Genomic DNA, 21,648 nt, shown 5'->3' on the forward strand with positions numbered 1-21,648 from the left:
TTCCTGTGCTGTGAAGGTTGAATCACGCTTGCTTTTCGCCGCCTTCTGCATGAATTGAATCCTCTTTGCTCAGCTGATAATTGGGATTCCTGGGCTTCTTTTACTTGCCGCGTGGTTCAGCGGCTATGACAATCGGTGGCTCAGTCCGAAGTGATGGCACTAAATTGCAGCAGCAGCAGCAGGAAGGTTTCGATGCATGTTAAACGCAAGGACGACCATGAGACTTGCGATGCCAGTGCACGTTAAAGGACTAACGATGGTTAAAATTATCCGTAATGTCATCCACTACGAACACATTTTCTCTCCCTACCCTCTGCACCTCCTGCCAGCCTTCCCACAAAGCACTGGTCAGTTTCGCACCCAGAATGAGTGTGCTACAATTTCTTCTCTTTCTTCCTTATTACGCCACTCCCCGCCGCTTCTAGATTCAGAGATTATTGCATTATTTGACCGAAAAACAATCACATGTTATGGGAAAGTCTGCCGCATGAAAATGCATGTTCGGAATACGAGCAAAACATAGTGAGAGCGAGAGTAGCTGATGTTCCCAGCTCCATTTCTGCTTCTTCAATTAAAAAAACGCGTGCTTTTCATTATCTTTGACATGAAAAACGTAGATATTTAATTTGCTTTTTTGATTACATTCTTTGCCATTATATGGTGAGCTTCCGAAGTGTTCCTAGGTGACGCTTTTATATCTTGTTTTCTTGCTGCTCACCATCTTTACTGTCGGTGTTATTCACTCCAGGTTTTCAGTGCAGACTTTTTTGTCGTATAATGGAACACCTTCGCCACATATCATTGCGTGAACCCAGAGGCAGTGCTCCGGAATCGTGTCTCCCACTATTTCAGGCACCCAGAGCGTGCATTCTGAAAAGAGCCAAGGAATGAAACGAGGGACCAAGAGGAAGCACGTATAGTTTCACACACCTGCCTCGTTCAGCCGCCTTTCATAATGCTCAGTTTTCTTTGCCGTTCTTCGTTTTAACCTCTTCGTTACACAACGAAAATTCCTGGCTTCAACCACGAGGGATATGCATAGTAGATAACTAATAAAGGATGCTTTCATCCGTGAATATTTGAACACAATTTTTCACGTTGAATATTGAAACATGCCTATTAAACACTGTCTCAACAGCTAATAAACACCAGGGCCTGATGTTGGCTTTCACGGAAATTGCACATTTATGAGTTTCATAAAAAACCTTTTCGGCAGTTCTGTTGTTGCCTTGCGACCAGCTAGTGAACGTGGTTAATGGTAAATCTATTAGAAGTCTTAAGTCGCACAGGACTAATATCTCATACTTCAAACCACACTCAGGCGTCCGCTGAGTAAAGCAGTTTTTTCATAAGTCTATTCACCGCACAATGGCAGTAAACAGTGTAAATTAAAGCCGCCAACCACCACTCCTTCAACCCTCTAAAAACTGATGTTAGCCACTGGTCGTATCTCTATTATATCGTTGTGTAAAACCTGCAGTGAAGCAATATTGAAAGTTTTGAGGCATTGAAATTTTGCAAGTTTCTCTAATACTTTTTCAGGTTGAGGAGAGCTCTTTAGAAGCTTGCTTCATCTAGTTACTAAACTTTATTTCTGAGCGGTGGTAACCTGTAATTTTCTCATGAGCGGAAGACACAAAGCGTTTCTTCTTTTACAGTTATTTAGGCAGTGTTCGGCAAAGTAAAAACTTCAGAACACTGCCTAAGGGATTGCGTTATTATATGCGTTATGCGTTCTGCGTACCGCTTTTGTTCCAACTACTTTAGCAGATAATCATTTGAAACCGAAGTTGTCCTGGGAAGCCAATAACTAGTATTAGCCTATCTGCTGTTCACTACCTGTTTTCTCATCTCCGAAGGTACAGATCTGACGTACTTTACCGTATAAAGTCCTGAACAGAGGCAAGAATTTACTGCAAATAAATCGTGATGGACTGGCTCCTTTGCGCTCGACTTAGTAGAAACTATCGACTAGTTAAGCAGCTCCAATGACTCGGTTCTCAACAGTTTCAAGCCACTGAGCATCCTGCATCTTGGAACTTATGACCGCATCTCGCATATACCTTCATACCGACGACGGAGCCGCCGCGGTGTCTCAGTGGTGATGTCGCTTTGGCTGCTGCCAGAAAGACGCGGATTCGATCCCGGCCGCGGCGGTCGGATTTCGATGGAGGCGAAATTCTAAAGGTCCGTGTGCTGTGCGATGTCAGTGCACGTTAAAGAACCCCAGGTGGTCGAAATTTCCGGAGCCTTTCACTACGGCGTCCCTCATAGCCTGAGAAGCTTCGGGGCGCTAAACCCCTATTAACCATAAGCCATCCTACCGAGGACTAGGAAAATTATAACCTCAGTTTAAAATTCAATATTTATGATTTTAACTCTTTACATCACACACTGACTTCGTGGCTTATATAATGCTTCTGGTGCTGCCGAGTTTAAAACAACTGCATTTTACGGTGAAGCTACAAAGCAGTTCTCTGTGGCTCCGCCATAGTACACAACGCCGACAGAGCAATTGTGGGTTTCTGTGCTGCATAAGGTAGAACTCTGAATGCCTTCTCGCCGCACTGCGCGTCACCTTCGTCTCGTAAGAATACGCGTTTCCGCCGGTGTGACTGCCTACAAAGTACCCTGGAACAGTGCATACCCCGCAGTCATTATTAGGGCGAAAGTTTTAACGGCTCATCGTTGTCCGTCCGTCCTTCCGTCCGCGAAATCCTTCACACTGTGACATCATCAATGGCATCATTGCTATGACCCCATATACTCTTAGCAATTACTAAGTAATGGGCGATTAGTAATTACTTGATTATTCGTTAGGTGGTAATTAGCGAAAAATTAATAAACAAAGCTAAATGAAAATAAAAACTAAACGACATATAAAAACAAAGTTAAAAGCCAAAAAATAAAATTAAACAAGAAATAACAACGAAACAAAATGCAAATAACAAAAACTACACAAAAATAAAAATAAAAACAACAGAAAAATTGCAATGCCTGCAGGCGCCGTGAAAAAAAAACCTGCGTTATAGAAAGTTCCATGATTTCGCATTCCTGCACGTAAGCACGACTTTTTTTCAGAATTTATCATTTTTTGAGAATGTGTGTAATTCACTGCTCGTTTCTCCGTCTATGAAAACAGGCCGAAAAAAGAGAAAGCCGTATCTTTAATGGTGCTAAACCCTGAATTTGAAGAAAAATATATCCAACGTGGTTCTTACGATATCCGAAATAGTGCACTTCCATGATGCCACACTCCTCATCGGTGTAGAGGTAGCGGACGTAGTCAGGGTGGTCAACGTCTGCAGAACAAGAAAGACGTAATTTTTTTTTTGTTATAAATGAACCATGAGCTTTCAGGCTGCGCATCTGGCTTATGTAGTGAGCGTCATACTCCAGTCACAGTGTTCCTTGCGCTCTTTACCCGGTCTGAGTCAGCAAAAGATACGGAAAACTTTCAGGTAACAAAGCAGTGACTCTGAACCACAAAACAGCAGAGGAAACTGTCACGTAATTTTCACTTTTTTAAACAGTCGCTTTGAGGCATATCTTAGTAACACCGCCACGAATAAAGGCAGCTGGGTCACTTATAGGATCACTTGGCTTACCCGAATTTACAACCAGGCGAGCTGTGGCATCGGAGGGTGCCGGAGTGAAGTACAACGTGGCGTTTTTTCTGCAGACGAAAAAGAGGGCAGGAACAGCGAGAAAAAAACGTTAAATGAAACTTTGTTCGCTCTTAACAACCTATTTCATGTTTTCACCTGCACATTAATCGAAATTAAGAGAAAGGTGCGAACCTTCAAAAAAATAAAAAGTATCAATCTCATTCACAATTATCATCCACTATCGGCATGTAGTGTTACCTCTGTATGCTCTTTTACGTCTGGAAACCATGTATCCTGAGCACATTTCATCGCCTTTGAGCAGCAAGATTAAACAGTGATAACGAAAGGGCGACTGTTTATGGACCGCTGCTTTTTCCTAAACGAAGCCTGCCACTTTCTGGACAGAAAATAGGCTTCTGAATTAGAAGAGCGCTTTTTTTGGCACAAGCATTGTCAGCGGTGCAGAGCACCAGAATACAACATAGACATGCTATCTGACTGGTTAACTGATGTTCGATAGCTAACATTTTAACTATTACTGTTGAACTGCTTATCTACTCATCGTTGCAGCCCAGCGTCAGTAATATTCATATCAGTCTTTAGAATATAGAAAATCTATTCTCGTCGCTGGAACAGCGCAAGGAAGATAAAGCAGAACAAAGAAAGATAACCTGCCCGTTCCAAAGGTATAAGTAGCCGCTTTTTCATTACATTGAAACGCACAATGTTTCATTAATGGCACCTCAACTCCAAAAGAGTGCAAACAAAACCATTTTGAATGACGCTTTGATCACTGCACGGTTGGCCACCCGTCGAGATTTACAGCGTTGGAATGCTGCAAGCCGGCGGCGTAAACACTGCTGGCGAAATAACTGTTCTGGTAAAGGTCGCCGCTCATAGCTGTCATTCCGGTCTGTTGCTGCAGGTGCGACAGAAGGCGAGGGTACCGGTGCAAAGTTGGCTGAACCTAGGTATATAGGAATACAAGGTAGAAACTTAAGCAGCAACCTTCAGGCAGTGGCCGAGCTTCCGTGTGCAATTTAAAAAGGATATTTTGTTTGCTGATGGAACCTGCATTTTCTTTACTCGCTTCAGAACATTTCCAGTTAAGAAATGTTTAGACAGGACGAGCTTATTTCAGCCACGGGGTTCACACTGGCTTTCAAATAACCTGAGACGATAGACCATGTATTTCTGCATTACTCTATATAAAGGCGTTAATTTTTGGAATGTTTTGCGAAGAACAATCAAGACAGAATCTCCGCTTGACACATATGGGATCCGGTACCTATCCATACACAGTGAAGATGGTGTACCTTTTAATTTGGTGACGCTAACGGCTCTCCACAGTAGCTGGCGCTCTCAATTGGCTGGTTATTACAGCGACCCGTATGCGCGGGTCGATTGTTTTCCTGGAAAAGCATGCACTGGCTTTTGATGTACAAAATTAGCCAATCATGTTCCTGGCTGGCTTTCAGGGGTAGAGCCGTTATTCGTACTAATGGAATTTTAATATAAATATCTAGAAACCCTCCTTGCTGGCCAATTAAATTATCGTCATACGTTCTTTTTTCTGTGCAAACCCAATTTTGGTGCTCTGTCAAGCTAAGTGAAAGTCTAGCAATAAAGCAATAAAAACGGCAGTGGCCGAGTCGTTAGGACGTCAGCCTAGCCCAGAATGCTAGATTTCTTTATTGAATTTTATTTTTGGAAGGTTTTCAATTTTTTGCACGGATTGAAACTGGACAGACAAAATTTTCGCAGTCGAGCGAGATGAAAATGTAGCTGCATGCATTCCTGCTTTGAAAACAACCACGTGCCACCAAAGTGATAGACGTATACGGGGAGTACGTGAGCGTGGAAGAGGGCAGCGAATATTTTAATAACCGCCTTTATCCAAAGTAGACAGTTCGGGGGATAGGTATGGCACCGAGGGAATAAAACTGCAGGAATGAGGCGTGTGCAGTGCACATGAACTGCCGCATTCAAGCTGTGGGCCTTAATCGTGACAGGGTGGAGATTCAAGAGAAGCAGTATATAATAAAGAAAAGAAAGAATTCTGACATACTAAAAAAAAACATTCTTCGAAGGTATGTCTGGTGTAGAAAGCCAGAAAAGGACGCCGACTGAATTAGGATAACCCGACGTTTCCGAGGCTACTCGCTTCCTGGATCAGATGTGACTGCGGGCGAGCTTCGCTTCGCTTTTTCAAGCCCTTGTGTAGTTAGCCGCTAGGTCACCGATAGTATGAAACGGAGAGCAGAGCGTGATGAACCAGAAAGTGCTCACCTCGGCTGGTCTTCTCCTGCATTCAGAGACCACACATACGTCGCCGAAGGGACCTCCAAGTCCAGATCAGTACGCCGCGCAGTCAGGCATTTGAGCATGGGGTCGGTGTTAACATCCCTGACGGCCACGGCGTACAAAACTGCTTCGAAAACCTGCGATGGCAGAGAGATGGCCACAAATAAACAACCGCTGGAAGGTTAATTGAATGTGACTCATACCCAGCTAGCCACATTGTTGTGCCGAGAAGGGGATAAAGCAAAGATTGCAAACTGACCGTAGGACACCCGTGCGTTATCTCACACTTCCTTCATTTCGATTCACTTCACTCTATAACAGCCTCGTCACTGGATGTCTAGGCACATTTCTGCGACCTAAGATTTACTTCTGGCTAATACAACTCGCAAGCACCTCGAGCTAGAAGCCTGTGGTAAACGCTGTAGTACTGCACCTCACAACAATATAATGCGCCCTGAAGCACGTTTTCGTTCATGACGAGAATGACTTGGAAATAGAATCGTCAGGCGGAAATGTGCGGATAGCAGCTCTTGCACTTCAAGAGACTAACGGCAAGCGTAAACTAGAAACTCCGAGCTTACATTTTGTTTGTTCTATCACCTAGAAATATTTCTTCTTTTCTTTCCACGACCTGTGCATTCGGCAACATCGCACAGTTTAAACAAAACTACCCCCCCCCCCCCCCCTGACATCGTGGCACATTGATGTTCTGGTCACGCCGGTATTATGAGCGGAGGCGCTGGTGCTAATGCGGGTGCTCACGTACCATGTCGGCTGATCTCTGGTTGCGGTAAGACCAAACGAGACGTGACTCTTTGCGCTCTATTCCTGGGCTAAACGAGCCGGATGTAACCTTGTAACTTGGCAATGATGTACAAGGACACGTATTTGACTACCTGAGTGCGCTACCTAACTAAGGTTGTCATTATTACAAGTAGCAGCTGCCTGATGACAATGGCAGCAGTTCAAAGAAACATTTTTCGCCACTACTTCCAGGTATTAAGATGAAACGTGGTGACCATGCACTGCACCAGGTTGGACAACTGCTGTTTTGTTCTTATGATTACGACTGTTCGGTTATACTGACACAAGCGCAGCTTGGCCAAAAGGCGCAATAGTGAACTTGTTTTTGGTCTGCATGTCTAGAAGGGGGATGTGTTTAATAATAATTGGTTTTTTAATAATTGGTTTTTTTTTGGTGGAAAGGAAATGGCGCAGTATCTGTCTCATATCTCGTTGGACACCTGAACCGCGCCGTGAGGGAAGGGATAAAGGAGGGAGTGAAAGAAGAGAGGAACAAGTAGGTCCGTAGTGGAGGGCTCCGGAATAATTTCGACCACCTGGGGATCTTTAACGTGCACTGACATCGCACAGCACACGGGCGCCTTAGCGTTTTTCCTCCACTAAAACGCAGCCGCCGCGGTCGGGTTCGAATTTTTTTCATGCATCATTTCACGGAAAATAAGCCAGACACTAGACCAGGGCAAAGTGAATTTCATCCATTGGAATCCCTTTGGGGCCCGGTGGTACCTAAACTCAATACATCGCGCGAAGAACCGAGAGAGAAGCCTTCAGTTCGCAACCCCGTCCTGGTCCCTCGTTCGAGTCGATGGGCTGAGGCTGCAGCTCGGTTCTGTGCAGTGGTCAGCGAAAACATCGGTAATCTTGGCCACCTAAAGCGTCCATAGTACTGGGCGCAGTCCTGCAGCCGGACCGGCCCGCCTCTCCTAAGAATAGAGGCGCCAGGTGAATGTTGGTACAACCACTGGGGCACCACCACTGCGTTGTGTTCGCGCTGCTGGTGAGCTGCGGAAGGCCCCTTGGACACAATTTTTTTTCTTCAAGGCATGATTTTTCACATCTTGCGTGAACGATGGAGAATTAAGGACTTACGAATTTTGCTCTTCCGGCCTTCGCAATGCAAAAATGCGTACAACCAAATCGCATTTCATCATTACCTGCAGAAATCTAGCTATGCCCACTGAACGACAAAGGCCTATTCCATGTCTCTCCAATTAATCCGGCCCTATGCCAGCTGCGGCCACCTTATCCCTCTTAAGTTGTTAATTCCGCCCACCCACCTCACTTTCAGGCGCCCACTCCTGTGCTTTCCTTCTCTTGCCCATTAACCTTGGCAACCTTCGGTTGTCTTGTCTTCGCATCACGTGCCTTGCCATTGCTCGTTTGTTCTGCTTGATTTAGACTAGGTTGTCTCTAACTCGCGTTTGTCGCCTGACCCACTCTGCCCGCTGCGTGTCTCCTATCGTTCCGCCTATCATTTTTCCTTCAATATTTCGCTGCGTTGTCCTCAATATAAATTCCCCAACCCGCTTCGCTTTCCTTCAGGTTTCTGCACCTCCGGTAAGTAGCGGCAAGATACAGCTGTTATATGCTTTTCTCTCCAGCGAGACTCCTAAACTGTCATTCATGATCTGAGAGTACCCTGTCAAATGCTCTCCTTACCATTCTTGTCCTCCTAGTTATGTCAGTGTCGTGTTTCGAATCTACGCCCACTACCTGTCCTAAGTAGAGGCATTCCCTTACCGTTTCGAATGCCTCGCCACCCATCGTAAACTGATGCTTCTCTGCGACTGCCTCTGCGCAAAGGGTCTTCACTCCTTGTTTTAACTTTATATCTCCCGCATTCCTTCTCTTTTTTTTCAATTTATGTCTCATGGCAAACTTTTCGAACAAAAAAAAAACTGCTGCTTCCTTCTGGCACTGCTGAACATTAGTTTAGTTTTCTGCACATTAATTGTTAGGCCCGCCGTTCTACTTTGCTCCTCCAGGCCATTCATAGACGATGTTTTGCGTTTCTTCCCCTGAAACTGTGGTTGCTCTGCAGCCGCTATGGACATTAACGCGGTAGCGTTGAGTAGTTCGTGTCGCAGAAAAGCCGGTGTCGGCGTTGTTGGCGTCGTCGGCGTCGTCGGTGTTGCCGGCGTTGTAACACGCGAATCTTCATATGAAAACTTTGTGAAAATACGGGGAATCGAACCCAGGTCTTTCAGAGTGCGAGGCGAGCACGCGCAGAACATGTTACGAAGGCTCGTTGGTTCGATCTGAATGAAAAGTAGACCTAGTGATTGCGTTGGGGTTTTTGACTTGGTGATATGTCTTTGTGTACTGATGCTTACGTGAGTAATTATTAGTATGCGTCCAACGGCAAGGCGTCGCGCCGAACGGGCGATTGCGTTCCGTGGACTCCCTGGCAGCGCTGCAACACGCTGTCGCGTTCCACTCTTAAAGGTGAAGCTTAAGCGTCCTCCAATTTTTTTTCCTCTACTTTTACATATTCCTCTTCTACCCTCTGTGTAAGGCTTGCATGACTGCTCAGGTTTTGAGGGAGTCAAATGATTTCTCATGATCTGCGTGCGCTATAAAGAGGGGTCCGTTACATTCTGAGCGTTTTCTCATTACTTTTCACTAAACCATAGGATGTATATTGTCTACAGTATAGCGTGATTCTATTCGCGATTGCCGTGGTAAAGAGCTTATAGCAACTTATTATAACGTTGCGCTAATTTCAAGTGTAAACATAGTACTTTCCTGATTCCCCGAGTAAAAATTTGCGATGAGCAGAGGAACCATGCACAAAAGTAAAAACGCCTTAAAAGTGATTGCGCTATTTTTTATGCACTACCAATACTATCGGAAACCAAGTGAGGAGCTTTCATGCGAAATATCATCCTAACTACTGAATAGTAACTAAGACGTTCACTGTACCCGCCAAAATGCGCGACATGAATCAGCTGACGAAGCTGGCCCACACAGTCCAGAGATAGACGCCATTGCCAGTTATCTCTTTTCCAGCTTCGGTAGTGGGTTTCAAGGTGCAGCCTGCTACCCACCGGTTGTGAGATGGGTGCATTCGTTCTCCTTCCCTGGTGCTTGCCTTTTTTAGGGGCGAAATGCTTCAAACAAATTTTGTGTGACCACACCTTGTGCAGGCTTCAAGCCTTGCTTCATGGCGCCCTTCGATAAAGGTGACAATTTGCTATTCAAATCATCGTCGTTATTATCATTGCCATCAGTAGTTGGCCTCAAAACTGGGCTTCAAAACTAAACATTTTCTATGCTTGAGAACTCTACATGAAGTCACCCGGTGGTTTCAGCCTTCGGCAACGGCCCATTTTGGATTCACCTCGGCATGTTTTATAGGGTCCTGCATATAGCTCTTCCTGTAGGCCTTAATTTGTTGTGGTCTACTCAGCACTCAGTCGGCGCTTGAAATTCAGCTGTGAGGGCAGCAGTGCCACGAAATTTTGATGATTGATTTCATAAGTCCTCCTAGGGAGCCTTGAAACATCGGGATTCAGCGAGTATCCTTCGGGTATCCGATTCCTTCTAACGCAATATTTCTGTACCTGTTCCAAGGATTTTTGAGGGGTGGAACCCAGTGGTTGCGGAGGCCAAGTGGTTGGAGCGTCCGCCTCGCATCCCGAAAGTGCATAGTTCTCTCTTTTCCCTACCACTGGGTACCAACTCAATATTTAAAACGTACAAGTTTTCCGCAGGCATGGTACTTTTCGTTCAAATGCTTGTGAAAATTGGTATTTCACCAGCTTTTTGGAGGAGAAAACACGGTAACCATGGTGCTATTCGGCTAATCTGCGCATTTACATGAAATGTCATAATTGAAGATTGAAAAAAAAAACTCAGTTGCCAGAACATTTTTGCTGAAGAATATCCGCCAACGAATTGGAAGTCATTCAGAAGCTCTGACAACATAATTCTGGCGGCCTCTGTATCCCTAGGCAGCAGTGTGCCCACCGAATGTTTTCGGCACGCTGCAGGAAGAACTACTAAGGACATGATTGCGGGAGATTCTCTTTTCCCCATTCTTTAGAAAGGGCGCTCGTACGCATCAAGATCGACATTTGAGTCTTGGCAGCTGTTACAGTCAAGTAATAACTGATTCAGGTTGAAGTCCTAGTTTAGTCCTATTTAATTATACGCATCCTTTCTCAAGCGTTTGGAACCTAGAGGCTTGCTTGTAAGCCATGTAGTAGGGTTCTCCAGCATTCGTGGAAGTCCTACCCATTGGAGGGTGCAGTAAAAAAAATCTTACCTTCAGGTGGTTTTGACACTTAGGATGCATGAAAACTCTTGAACTCTAACCTTTAAAAAGGTGGCGCCTACTTTTGCCCAATATGACTGCATCAGCAGTCAAAAATTCCCAAGTCGTGAGGCTATTCACGCTCAGGATAAGAGCTGACCGAATTAGAAAATTATTGCAAGGAGCGTGTAAGAGCTGCCGTCGCATTTTGATGGAGGCTAAATGCTAGAGGCCCGTGTACGGCGCGATGTCAGTGCACGTTAAAGAACCCCAAGGTGGTAAATTATCCGGAGCCCATAACTGAGGCGTCCCTCATAGCCTGAGTCACTTTGGGACGTTAGGCCTCACAAACCAAACCAAACTGTTTTACCGTACTTCGTAATTCTTTCCACGTGTCCTCCGACGTAGTGTCTGGCATAAACGCGGCGATTTTCTCGCTATTCAGCTGCATCACCGTATTGCAAAAACATTCTTCAGAAGGTGGGAATCGCTTCTTTTTGTTTTATTTATTTTCATCTTTTTTTAATTTCCTCATCAATATTATAGGCCAAATTTCCGCTCTTACAGGAAAGCTTTGGCTTGGATTTGGTTTATGGATGTTTAACGTCCCAAAACAACTCAGGCTATGAAGGAAGCCGTAGTGAAGGGCTCCAGAAATTTCGACCACCTGGGGTTCTTTAACGTGCACTGACATCGCACAGTACACGGGTCTCTAGAAATTCGCCTCCATCGAAGTTCGACCGCCACTGCCGGGACCGAACCCGCATCTTTCGGGTCAGCAGCTAAGCGACATAACCACCCAGCCCCCGCGGCGGTGCCTTAAAGGAAAGAGGAAACTAATTCGAACCGCTGTACAAAGAATAATACGGCATGTTAAACATCAAGAAATGGGTAACATGCCTCTGCAGTACAAAATATGGCGTGAATTAGAATGAAAAAAGGAAAGTCATGTTTAGTAAGAAAGACCAAGGAGCGGAAGCAGTAGACATGTGCACTGTTGTATCAAATACACTCGAAGGAAAAATCACGATTCGTACTTACAAGAAATTGAACATGTTACAACGACAGCCGCAGAAATAAAATTATAATTACATAGTTTCGCGGAATATCTTTTCCCACTGAATCAGTAAACTTTCAGGAACAGGTACAAGGAGATATAGTTGATAAATTCGTTAAACAGGCTTCTGCGTGCATGTAGCGCCGAAGGAAAAAAACGAGAACTTGAATGCATCCATCGCATTGAGCTAAGAACACTCTGATGCACTTATAGTCTAAGCTCCTAGAGTAACCATGAGGTAGCTCGGTATATTCATTTCTGCCCATTCGATTCGCCATGGTGAAGTTGAAAGAGAAATGTCATCAAAACCGGAATGAAATTGTAGGAAGTGTTGTTGCTAAGTACATTTGTGAAAAAGCTCCAACCGATTTCTGTCATGAAAGAATTTTAGCACGGCCGAGCCACAACCGCCGCCCCTAGAGAAATGCGTGGATGCCTTCGAGTTGGCTTAGGCTCCCGTAGTTCAATCTCAGGAAGATGGAAGTCGAGCCAGCGCGGCTTTTTAAGCATTCTGTGCCAAACTTCGCAGAAAGCATGCGCTCCCATTGCGCAGTTCGAGCTGAAGTGATAAAGGCTTGAATTCCTTCATTGAAAAAAAAAACGTTATCAAGTTGTATGTTAGGTGAACTAAAAGAGAAAGTATTCGATACCGGTACCCTTTTCGCACCTCAAAGGCATCCGGAGGTCCCTCAACGAGTACTTCCGGCCATCTGGTCTCCATCTCACTAGCGAAGTCGAAAGGCTGGATACAGCACAGAACCAGGAGGGCGAGACACTGAAGTGAAGACATGGTCACCGATGAAGCGTTGGTGTGGAGTAACTTGATTGTTTTCGCCGGGATCCCTTCCCTGCAACAAACGCTGGTGTCCGAATCCTGTGCTGTCCTCAGGATGGCGACTTGGAAGCCGCACTCCCGCCCGAGAGCTAATTTTACAGCACTATTCGGCATACAGAGCCCACGGCACCCATAAATTGCTGCAGTGGAGCCGCACAGTCATCTATTGTCGCAGGATATAGGCTATGTTGCTGCTTAAGCATTGTTTTATTAGCAATCATTTGCCATCATAGGGTATGAAACGGTTTTCCTGCAGCAGACAGGTTAGCTGGAATTCTTTTGAAAAATAAATATATAAATAAATAATATAAGCGGAAAGCGGCACACGTGTGGCACTCATGAAACTCGGTATGCATTTGCAGCGTCGTGCGTTGTAGTACGTGTCAGTTCAAATGTTCATGGAGCGATTTGTTAAGTGCGTCGCCCTTGAACGCGTGCCTGAGAGCAAAATAAAAAGAGAATTTCATTCCATCGGCATGGCTTTGTGCAAAAGGAAAAACATGAAAGGAGGTAGAGAAGTTAATTATTTTTTATTCTTTTGTCCGAGTGCTTTCTTTTACTTCCTGTGTGCAAATGTTTCAAAAGGAATGACGGATACCCGGTATTTGTTTCCAGAGCAAACCGGACGGCTTCTTAGTCCTTCTGCTTATAGTCAGCAGTTATTAATCATTGGTTTAGGCAGGATGCAAAGGAAATCGTGGCGACAAAAAGCACAGCGATCAGAGTGTCGAGTAATGGGTGGAAGGCGACCACACGTATAGCAACTGTCCACATCCTTTCGTGGCTGGCTTTTCCTTCTGTTTCAGTCTTGTGTTTCGTGTCGCTATGAAGGAGAAATATCACACCTTTACGTTCACCTCCAGCACAGCAAATACATGTGGTGCTTCGGAAGTGGGGCAATGGCAAGACACGTGCCACGCGTCTACTACAACAGCGAACGAAAGCTGTCGAGTTCGAGCAGACGGCGGCGCCCCAGAAACCTCAATGTAAAGCGGAATCTACCAAACTATTGCTATTTTATTCGCTCCAAATTATTTACAAAACTTGTGCCATTACGCACACAAGTCTTTGTTCCTGTTTCGTTACCATGGCAATACTTTACAGGCATTTATCAGGTTCTTGATGGCTTTTCAGTATGATCTGCCAATTCTCTGTATTTCCTTCAAAGAAGCAGTGCGTAAGAAATACTTAAATGCACGAAGATGCAACGTACCTAAAGCAATTGATATATTGCACACGCTGCCCTACTCGCCACGAGGAAAATATGCAACGAACAAACTACGCTCATTTTTAGTGCTTGTAGCCAAGTTTTCAAGCAGCTAGAAAGAAGGTAAAAGGTTAGCAATACCTAGTAAAGAAACTTTCTAGCATAAGGCAAGGTTGGTTTAGTCCAGAATGTGCGACTGTATTTGTGCGAGCTTCCTTTTATACCCGACGACCGTTGTCAGGTGATGCCGCTCACGGATCGATGGCCCCTTCGTGCTGGCTTATACAGGTTTTTCGATTGTTCCATTCTCGCTCAGTTTGACATATAAATATCGATGGATTGATTGGCTCATTGATAATTTATGAATTCATTCATTCCTTTAAAAGCTGATCTCACTTTGACGAAGGGTTCTTTCAATTTTTTTCGATGTTTTAAGCCATGTCTCTTGTTTTACGCACTGTAATGCACCCCTGGGATCGTTGACTGTAATGTCTCAGAGAAACTGCTCCTTTTTCGGAGGTTGTTGTGCCTGGACGATAGGCTAGGACTCTTCCGTGCGTAAGGTCCTAATTCCCTACTTACTACTACTACACCCCTACTTTTTACACTACTCTCGATTTACTGCTTTCCCGTTATATCGCATTTTACCTTTATCCTAGGACACAATAGCGAACCCGGTTCTTTTTCAAGCTAACCTCGTCGTGTTTTCTTCGCCGCACACACTCTCTCTGTAATTTGTTAAACTTTGAAATTATTTTTGACATATAAGTAAACAGAGGAAAAACACTGTACAGTTACGTTACTCGGTAATGCGAAGTATCAGCGAAGGCGTTAATAAATTTTATTTCACTACATATTAAGGCAAAAAATGTTGACGGAGACATGCATGTCTGAACAGTTATAGAGAACAACACACTACTCAAGAAACGGGGCTTTAACAGCTATGCTGTGAAGAAATTGGGGGGCGCTTAAGCTCCTCCTTAAAGCGTTAATGGCTCCCTACATCGATTTCTTTTAACACAGTCACTGTTCTTTCTTCACACTGACACATTTCTCTCAATTATCACAACACGGTTCCCACATACTTGTCTTTGAACTCTTCCACGCTGCAGTTTAAGCGCATAAAGTCACTCAAACTAGTATCTCTCTAATTAGCACGTCTATTTCACGGCCTAATCAAGCGAAGCCATTCCTGTCCTTGTGGATACGATTATTTATTGCAAACATAAACAGTTTTTTGGAGCGAAAGCTCTATTGGTGACGCACAAACCCAGAGAACGGCTGGTTTTTGCAATTTCACCTTCATGCTCAGCCAAGGTCAAGCCCCGCGCGGGGCGAACGGCGCAAGAGTGAAGGAGCACGAAAATTATGTGGCCAATGGCGCGTCTTTCACGTCTGCCGGAGCGAACAGCGCCTCTCAATAGATGGCGCTCGCGCCCGCGCAGCGGGCTCACTGAAACCGGCGTACCCACACCATGCGGCGCGATCAGCAGCGATCTCGGCGACAGATAGAGCGAGAGTCTACCTGCGAAGAAAAAGCTAAATCTGTGCAAACCAATGGTCTCGTCCTTTGACAAACCAAGCAAAACCGAGCTGTCACTCGACAAAATTTGTTTAACTGGGTTCAACCGCTGCTTATTTTTTTTTTTGTAGCTGGCGCACATTGATGTGAAAACACCAGCCGACGGGCGTGGTGGAGGTGCGGGTGAGACAGTTAACAGTGAGGCGGAAATAGCAAAAAAAATTGCTAAAAACAAATGCGGGTATAGGGCGCGCAATGATAGGAATAGCGCTTGCTACCAACTATACTGTTTAGCGAACAAGCATTCCGCCAACGCACTCAACGATCTGATCATAGCTCACGAAAATAGCAGTTTATAGCAACAAAACTATGTGCTTCTACGAAATCTCTTCTTTGTTACTGATTCCAGAGCGAACAATCGCGAAATGCACATGCTTTGGTAATAGCATATGCAGGGACTCCGGAAGTTTTTTCGAGGGGCGGGGGGCATGTCTTAGAGTTTTTAGTTGTTTATTTATTCCATGTTTTATTTCAATGTTTATTCGATTTATTTACTTTTTGTTTATATTTTCATATTTCGCTGTTCAAAAGTGTACTTTTAATGCAAACAAAAACTTGAATTGAAGTGGGCAACATTATATATACAACCTTTGTCCGTAAAGTTTCGAGACTTATTTATTTTCTTCTCTAGAAATGACCCGCAAAAACAAATGTTGTTGCGTATGTGTAGCGCCATGTTTTCGGGCTAGCCTCAGCTATTTATGTTAATTGCTGTGGCAGCCGCTATATCGCACCACATATAGAGAATACGTTGTCACTAGTCATCTGCGTTGTCACTAGTCGTCTACTGTGAGTGAAAGTGGCGAGATGGACGTCCACCTCGAACAGCGCGTAGACATAAAATTCTGTGTGAAGCTTGGCAAGACAGCCACACAGAACTATGAGCTCCTTCGTGACGCTTACTGCAAGAGACATTATCGCGAGCGCGAGTTTTCGAGTAGCACAAGAGGTTCGTTTCGGGGAGAACGACACAAGGCAGGGGCGCCCTTCAACCTCACGGATTCAAAACAACGTGGCTTCGATAAAGAAAATCGTATAGCAAGACCGCACCATTACGGTCCGAATGCTATCAGATGCCCTCGACATTAGAAAAACAACATGCCACCAAATTTTACGTGAGAACTTGGGAAACGAAAACAGAATGCCAGACTTGTGCCGCACTCTCTCTCACAGGACCAGAAGGACACGCGGACATCAGGGAGCGCTGTTTGCTCTCCGAGGCAGCGAAAGATGCTGCATTCGTCGACAGCATCATTGCTGAAAACGAAGCATGGTGTTTTTCAATACGATCCTCAAACAAAGAGGCAGAGCGCCGAATGCTGGTTCACAAGCTCTCCGGCGTCGAGAAAGGTGCTGCGACAGAAGCCCAAAACAAAGACGATGCTGATAGTTTTTTTTCGATGCCACAGGTGTCATACACCGCGATTTCGTCCCACAAGGGCAGACGGTGAATCAGGAGTTTTATATCCGCGTGCTCCAAAACATGGGTGAGGCACTGCGACGCCGTCGCCCTGACTTATGGGCATCTGGACAATGGAGCCTTCTCCATGATAACGCAAGGCCGCACACAGCGTGACAAAATTTCTCGCCAAGCACAGCATTACTGTAGTTCCCCATCCGCCATACTCGCCTGACCTCTCCCCGTGCGATTTTTTTCGGTTTCCTTGTGTGAAGAGAGCCCTAACAGGTCACAGGATGGAGAGCATGGAGGTCATTCAAGACGCCACGACAAAGGAGCTGACAGCCCTGCCAAAAGAAGCGTTTTCCAACCGTTTCCATGGCCTCAAGAAGCGTTGGAAGCTGTGTATAGACTGCAAGGGAGACTATTTCGAAGTGGTGCTGCACAAATGATTTCAACGTTAAATGCATTTTTTTTTATGGACTCAGTCTCGAAACTTAACGGACAAAGGCTGTATAAAGATGCACACATGAGGAGCGATCTACTGCAGTAAAAAGGTTTTTTCATACTGTTTCAAAGCTAGTAATCATGCTCATGACAGACCTCAGTCAATTAACAATTTCTGTTGGAATATGATTGGTTTAGGCTACTGGAATTAAAGTTCTAAGAGGACCTTGGTGTGGGCTAGTTGGTTCATACTGCTACGACACAGACTGACAAAGCGCAACGGAACTAGGACGAGTAGAAGAAACACGAAACACAGGACAGGCGCTACTGTAGCGCCTGTCCTGTGTTTCGTGTTTCTTCTACTCGTCCTAGTTCCGTTGCGCTTTGTCAGTCTGGAATTAAAGGTTTTAAGGCTGGCTATGAAGCCACCGAGCTCAGCCCCACTGTGCTTTACATTTATAACCTCCTAAAACTGAAGCGCTTGTCAGGAATCTAATCCGAGTGCAAGAAGTTGGAGACTTGGGATGGGGGAAGGGGTGCTGCCTCCTCTGGAGAAACGTGGAGGGGGGCGGCAACTTCTTAACTGCCTTTGCTAGCGTATGCAAACCATAGCCATTAGCACTTGGCGGTCACTGCAGACCCAACTAATACGCATATCTGCACTGCGAACGACGGAGGGTTTACTGCGCAAGATTTACTGAGGTATCTGATTTTAAGCATAATATCAGAGTCCTTCAATGCTATCCTTTTAGTTCACTTTCTCTGCAATTTTCGCCGAATAATGTCTTTAAGTTACATTGAAGTGGACTCTGAGAACCGCGCCAAAGCTGAAGTCGGAACAAACGTTGAGCTTTCCGTGAGGAGCATATTAACGCACCAAGAAACTCCTTGCACTGAGCTGAATTGGAATCAACGCCGACGTGGAAACGACACCTCTTATGTCATTATGAAGAGCAAGAACCGGAAAAAAAAAGACCGGACAGAGGCAGACGACAACACACGGTGGTTTGGTGGGACCTCATACAGAACTCTTGTTCACAATAAGACTGTTCGGAAAAGGGTGGCTTATGGAGCATTCAGAATGCTTCGAAATGTTTTCCCATATGTATGATGAAGTGTGCCTTGATTCCTCTTCAACATGTCGCGCATCGTCTGGATGATTAGGCAAGCAATGATGTAGCTTCATTAAAGCGTTTCTTTCTGTTTCCGTGATTCCGCCTCATCCCAGCCTAGATCTCGTGACCGCCGATCTGCACATGCTCCGCAATCGTATTCTTCGATGCGCGGTTTTTCTTATCGTCGCCTTCATGTCCTTTTATATATATCGCTGGTAGTTCCCAGTTCCTCCAATATAGACGGAAGGGCAGTTGTTGCATGGAATTCGATAAACCACGCCAGGGAACTTGACATGTGGCGGGAGTCTTTATCACTGCCAAGTTCGGCTCGGAGCTTATTTGTTGACACGTATGCAGTATGTACTCTGTGCTTTCTGAAGATCCAGCAACGCGTTTCGGTGACTCCCGACACAAATGGATAGCAGCACGCTTCATAGTTTCCCGCTGCAGCCCGTTTTGCTGCTCATGTGTGTTCGAGTTTTTTGTCATTTTTCTGAGAAAATTTCTGAGGTAATCGTTTCACTTAAGGTTCCTTCTACTGCTCTAGCACTAAACCTTTCAATCTCGAAAAAAAAATCCGTTGTCTGTCTGTCTAAAGACGGCTAAACCAGGCCTGAGCAGACGGTGCTTGGTCGAACGTTACACTCAGGTTCTCTTGAAAGCACAACCACACCGCAACTTACGATATCCAGAGCAGCCGTCTTCCATGACGCCACATGTCTCGTAGTCACTGTAAGGGAAGCGAGCCACTTGAGGATCGCTGGTGTCTGCAACGTAAAGAAATAAAAAAATGTTATTCTCCCAAGAATCTGCGATTTCTGACGACGCATTACGGTAAAGCCATTATTTGCAGATTATTTTGTTTATTGACAAAGTAGGCCATTTTTAGATGTGGGTTGTAAGAAACCAAAATTGGAAGGATACTTTTTTTTACAAAAGGCGTAAAATATATTTCAACCCGTCTGGGCTGATCACATGAAGTATAAGGTTGCGGCGGAACAAGCTAATTTTGTAAACACAAAGCCTCGAATGGTGCCCGTGTGACCGCCTTAAAACGCTAAGGCGCCCGTGTGCTTATTCCGGAGCCCTCCACTACGGCACCTCTCTCTTCCTTTCTTCTTTCATTCCCTCCTTTATCCCTTCCCTTACAGCGCAGTTCAGGTGTCCAACGATATACGAGACAGATACTGCGCCATTTCCTTTCCCCAAAAACCAATTATTAATGGTGCCCGTGACCATGCCTTCCTTTCGGAATCGCCTATGGAGGAAAGACGCTAAGGCGCCCGTGTGCTGTGCGATGTCAGTGCACGTTAAAGATCCCCAGGTGGTCGAAATTATTCCGGAGCCCTCCACTACGGCACCTCCTCTTCCTTTCTTCTTTCACTACCTCCTTTATCCCTTCCCTTACGGCGCGGTTCGGGTGTCCAACGATATATGAGACAGATACTGCGCCATTTCCTTTCCCTAAAAACCAATTATTATTATTATTATTATTATTATTATTATATTATTATTATTATTATTATTATTATTATTATTATTATTATTATTATTATTATTATTATTATTATTATTATTATTATTATTATTATTATTATTATTTCGAGTTGAGCACAGCGGATGACTGCACCTTTATTTTACGCTCTTTGTGCATTACGGCGGTCTCCCGGAGTTTGCGAGACAGTATCCCGCTGTGTGGTTATTATAAAATACCCTCTGTTAAATGAGACTCTGAAAAGCAGTCTGCAGCGGCAGCTGCCTTTTCAGCGAAAGCAACAGCCTGCAACTTTGGAAAGCGTCAAAAGCTTGTGCAACACAAGAAGTCAACAAGTTACAGTGAATGACGTACCTGAGCCCACCGTGACGCTAAGAATATCTGAAGCATTTCCTCGCGTGAAGTGTAAAGGAATGTACTGCCTGTAGAAAAGTAATTAAAAGCGCTGAATATAGAAAATACATATGACGTATCTCAACTTATACCTCATGGCACACTTCTCGAATTAAAAAAAAATAAGGCGTTTCAAAGATTAGGTAGAAGTTTAAAATAGCCGTTATGCAGGAATTGAAATAATAATAAACTCTGATCTAAACACGCATTCTCATCCCCGTTAGCCGCGGTTCAAACCAGGAAGTTGTCATCTTAATGATAAATATTAATAACCTACGGAACATTTTATTGGCAGAAATAAAGATACCTCTAAGGGCGTGATTTATAATCTGGTGTGCAGTTGGGCGAAGATATTTTCGAAACGCCACGAAATTTAAGTGGATGACGGGTATTACAAAGGCCTAAAATAATAAATTTTCATCAAAACACATGTCCCCATGCCCGTCAGGCGCGGACCTAACCAGGATGTGGTCAGTTTAATGATAATTCCTAATAACCTGCGGAAGATTTTATTGGAAGAAAGAAAAATACCTCTAAGGGCGAGATTTATAATCTGGCATGCAGTTGGGCGAAGATATTTTCGAAACACAAAAATGCCTAACTGGGTGACTGGTGTTACGAAGGCGCAAACTAAATGCCGCATTCCCAAATGAAGATCACATGCGAGTGTACGCAAGTAAAGGTTTATAAATTACCAAGAAGAAATTAACAAAAACATAAAGAGCGTTTATAACTGCTCAGGTTTGGTCAAATGCTGCTCAGTTTGTAGAAAGTTGCTCAGCTTGTAGACAACAAGCAAATCGCGGACTCCCCTCCTAATGGCGAACGAACGAAATGCCTCATGACCGCCGATCTGCACATGCTCCGCAATCGTATTCTTCGATGCGCGGTTTTTCTTATCGTCGCCTTCATGTTCTTTTATATATCGCTGGAAGTTCCCAGTTCCTCCAATATAGACGGAAGGGCAGTTGTTGCATGGAATTCGATAAACCACGCCAGGGAACTTGACATGTGGCGGGAGACTTTATCACTGCCAAGTTCGGCTCGGAGCTTATTTGTTGACACGTATGCAGTATGTACTCTGTCCTTTCTGAACATCCAGCAACGCGTTTCGGTGACTCCCGACACAAATGGATAGCAGCACGCT

At 44.7% G+C, this 21,648-nt stretch overlaps 2 protein-coding genes across 3 annotated transcripts in view; one reads left to right on the forward strand and one right to left on the reverse strand.

Moving 5' to 3' along the window:
• The window catches only part of LOC144099206 (sodium-coupled monocarboxylate transporter 1-like), a 125,528-nt gene that overhangs the window by 90,793 nt on the left and 13,087 nt on the right, over nt 1-21,648 (forward strand). The window lies entirely within an intron of this gene.
• On the reverse strand, nt 613-20,519 carry LOC144097148 (uncharacterized). Of its 2 annotated transcripts, XM_077629923.1 has the most exons (6): nt 20,463-20,519; nt 19,297-19,380; nt 5,898-6,049; nt 3,609-3,676; nt 3,222-3,302; nt 613-870 (listed from the first exon to the last, which is right to left on the reverse strand). In XM_077629923.1, the coding sequence occupies exons 1-6, from the start codon at nt 20,496-20,498 to the stop codon at nt 740-742; spliced, it is 552 nt and encodes a 183-aa protein (XP_077486049.1). In that variant the 5' UTR covers nt 20,499-20,519; the 3' UTR covers nt 613-739. The 2 variants fall into 2 exon arrangements, with proteins under 2 accessions (XP_077486049.1, XP_077486048.1); XM_077629922.1 differs by lacking the exons at nt 19,297-19,380; nt 20,463-20,519 and adding an exon at nt 12,696-13,065.

Source organism: Amblyomma americanum, chromosome 7 (assembly GCF_052857255.1).
Source record: "Amblyomma americanum isolate KBUSLIRL-KWMA chromosome 7, ASM5285725v1, whole genome shotgun sequence".
Taxonomy (NCBI): Eukaryota; Metazoa; Arthropoda; class Arachnida; order Ixodida; family Ixodidae; genus Amblyomma; species Amblyomma americanum.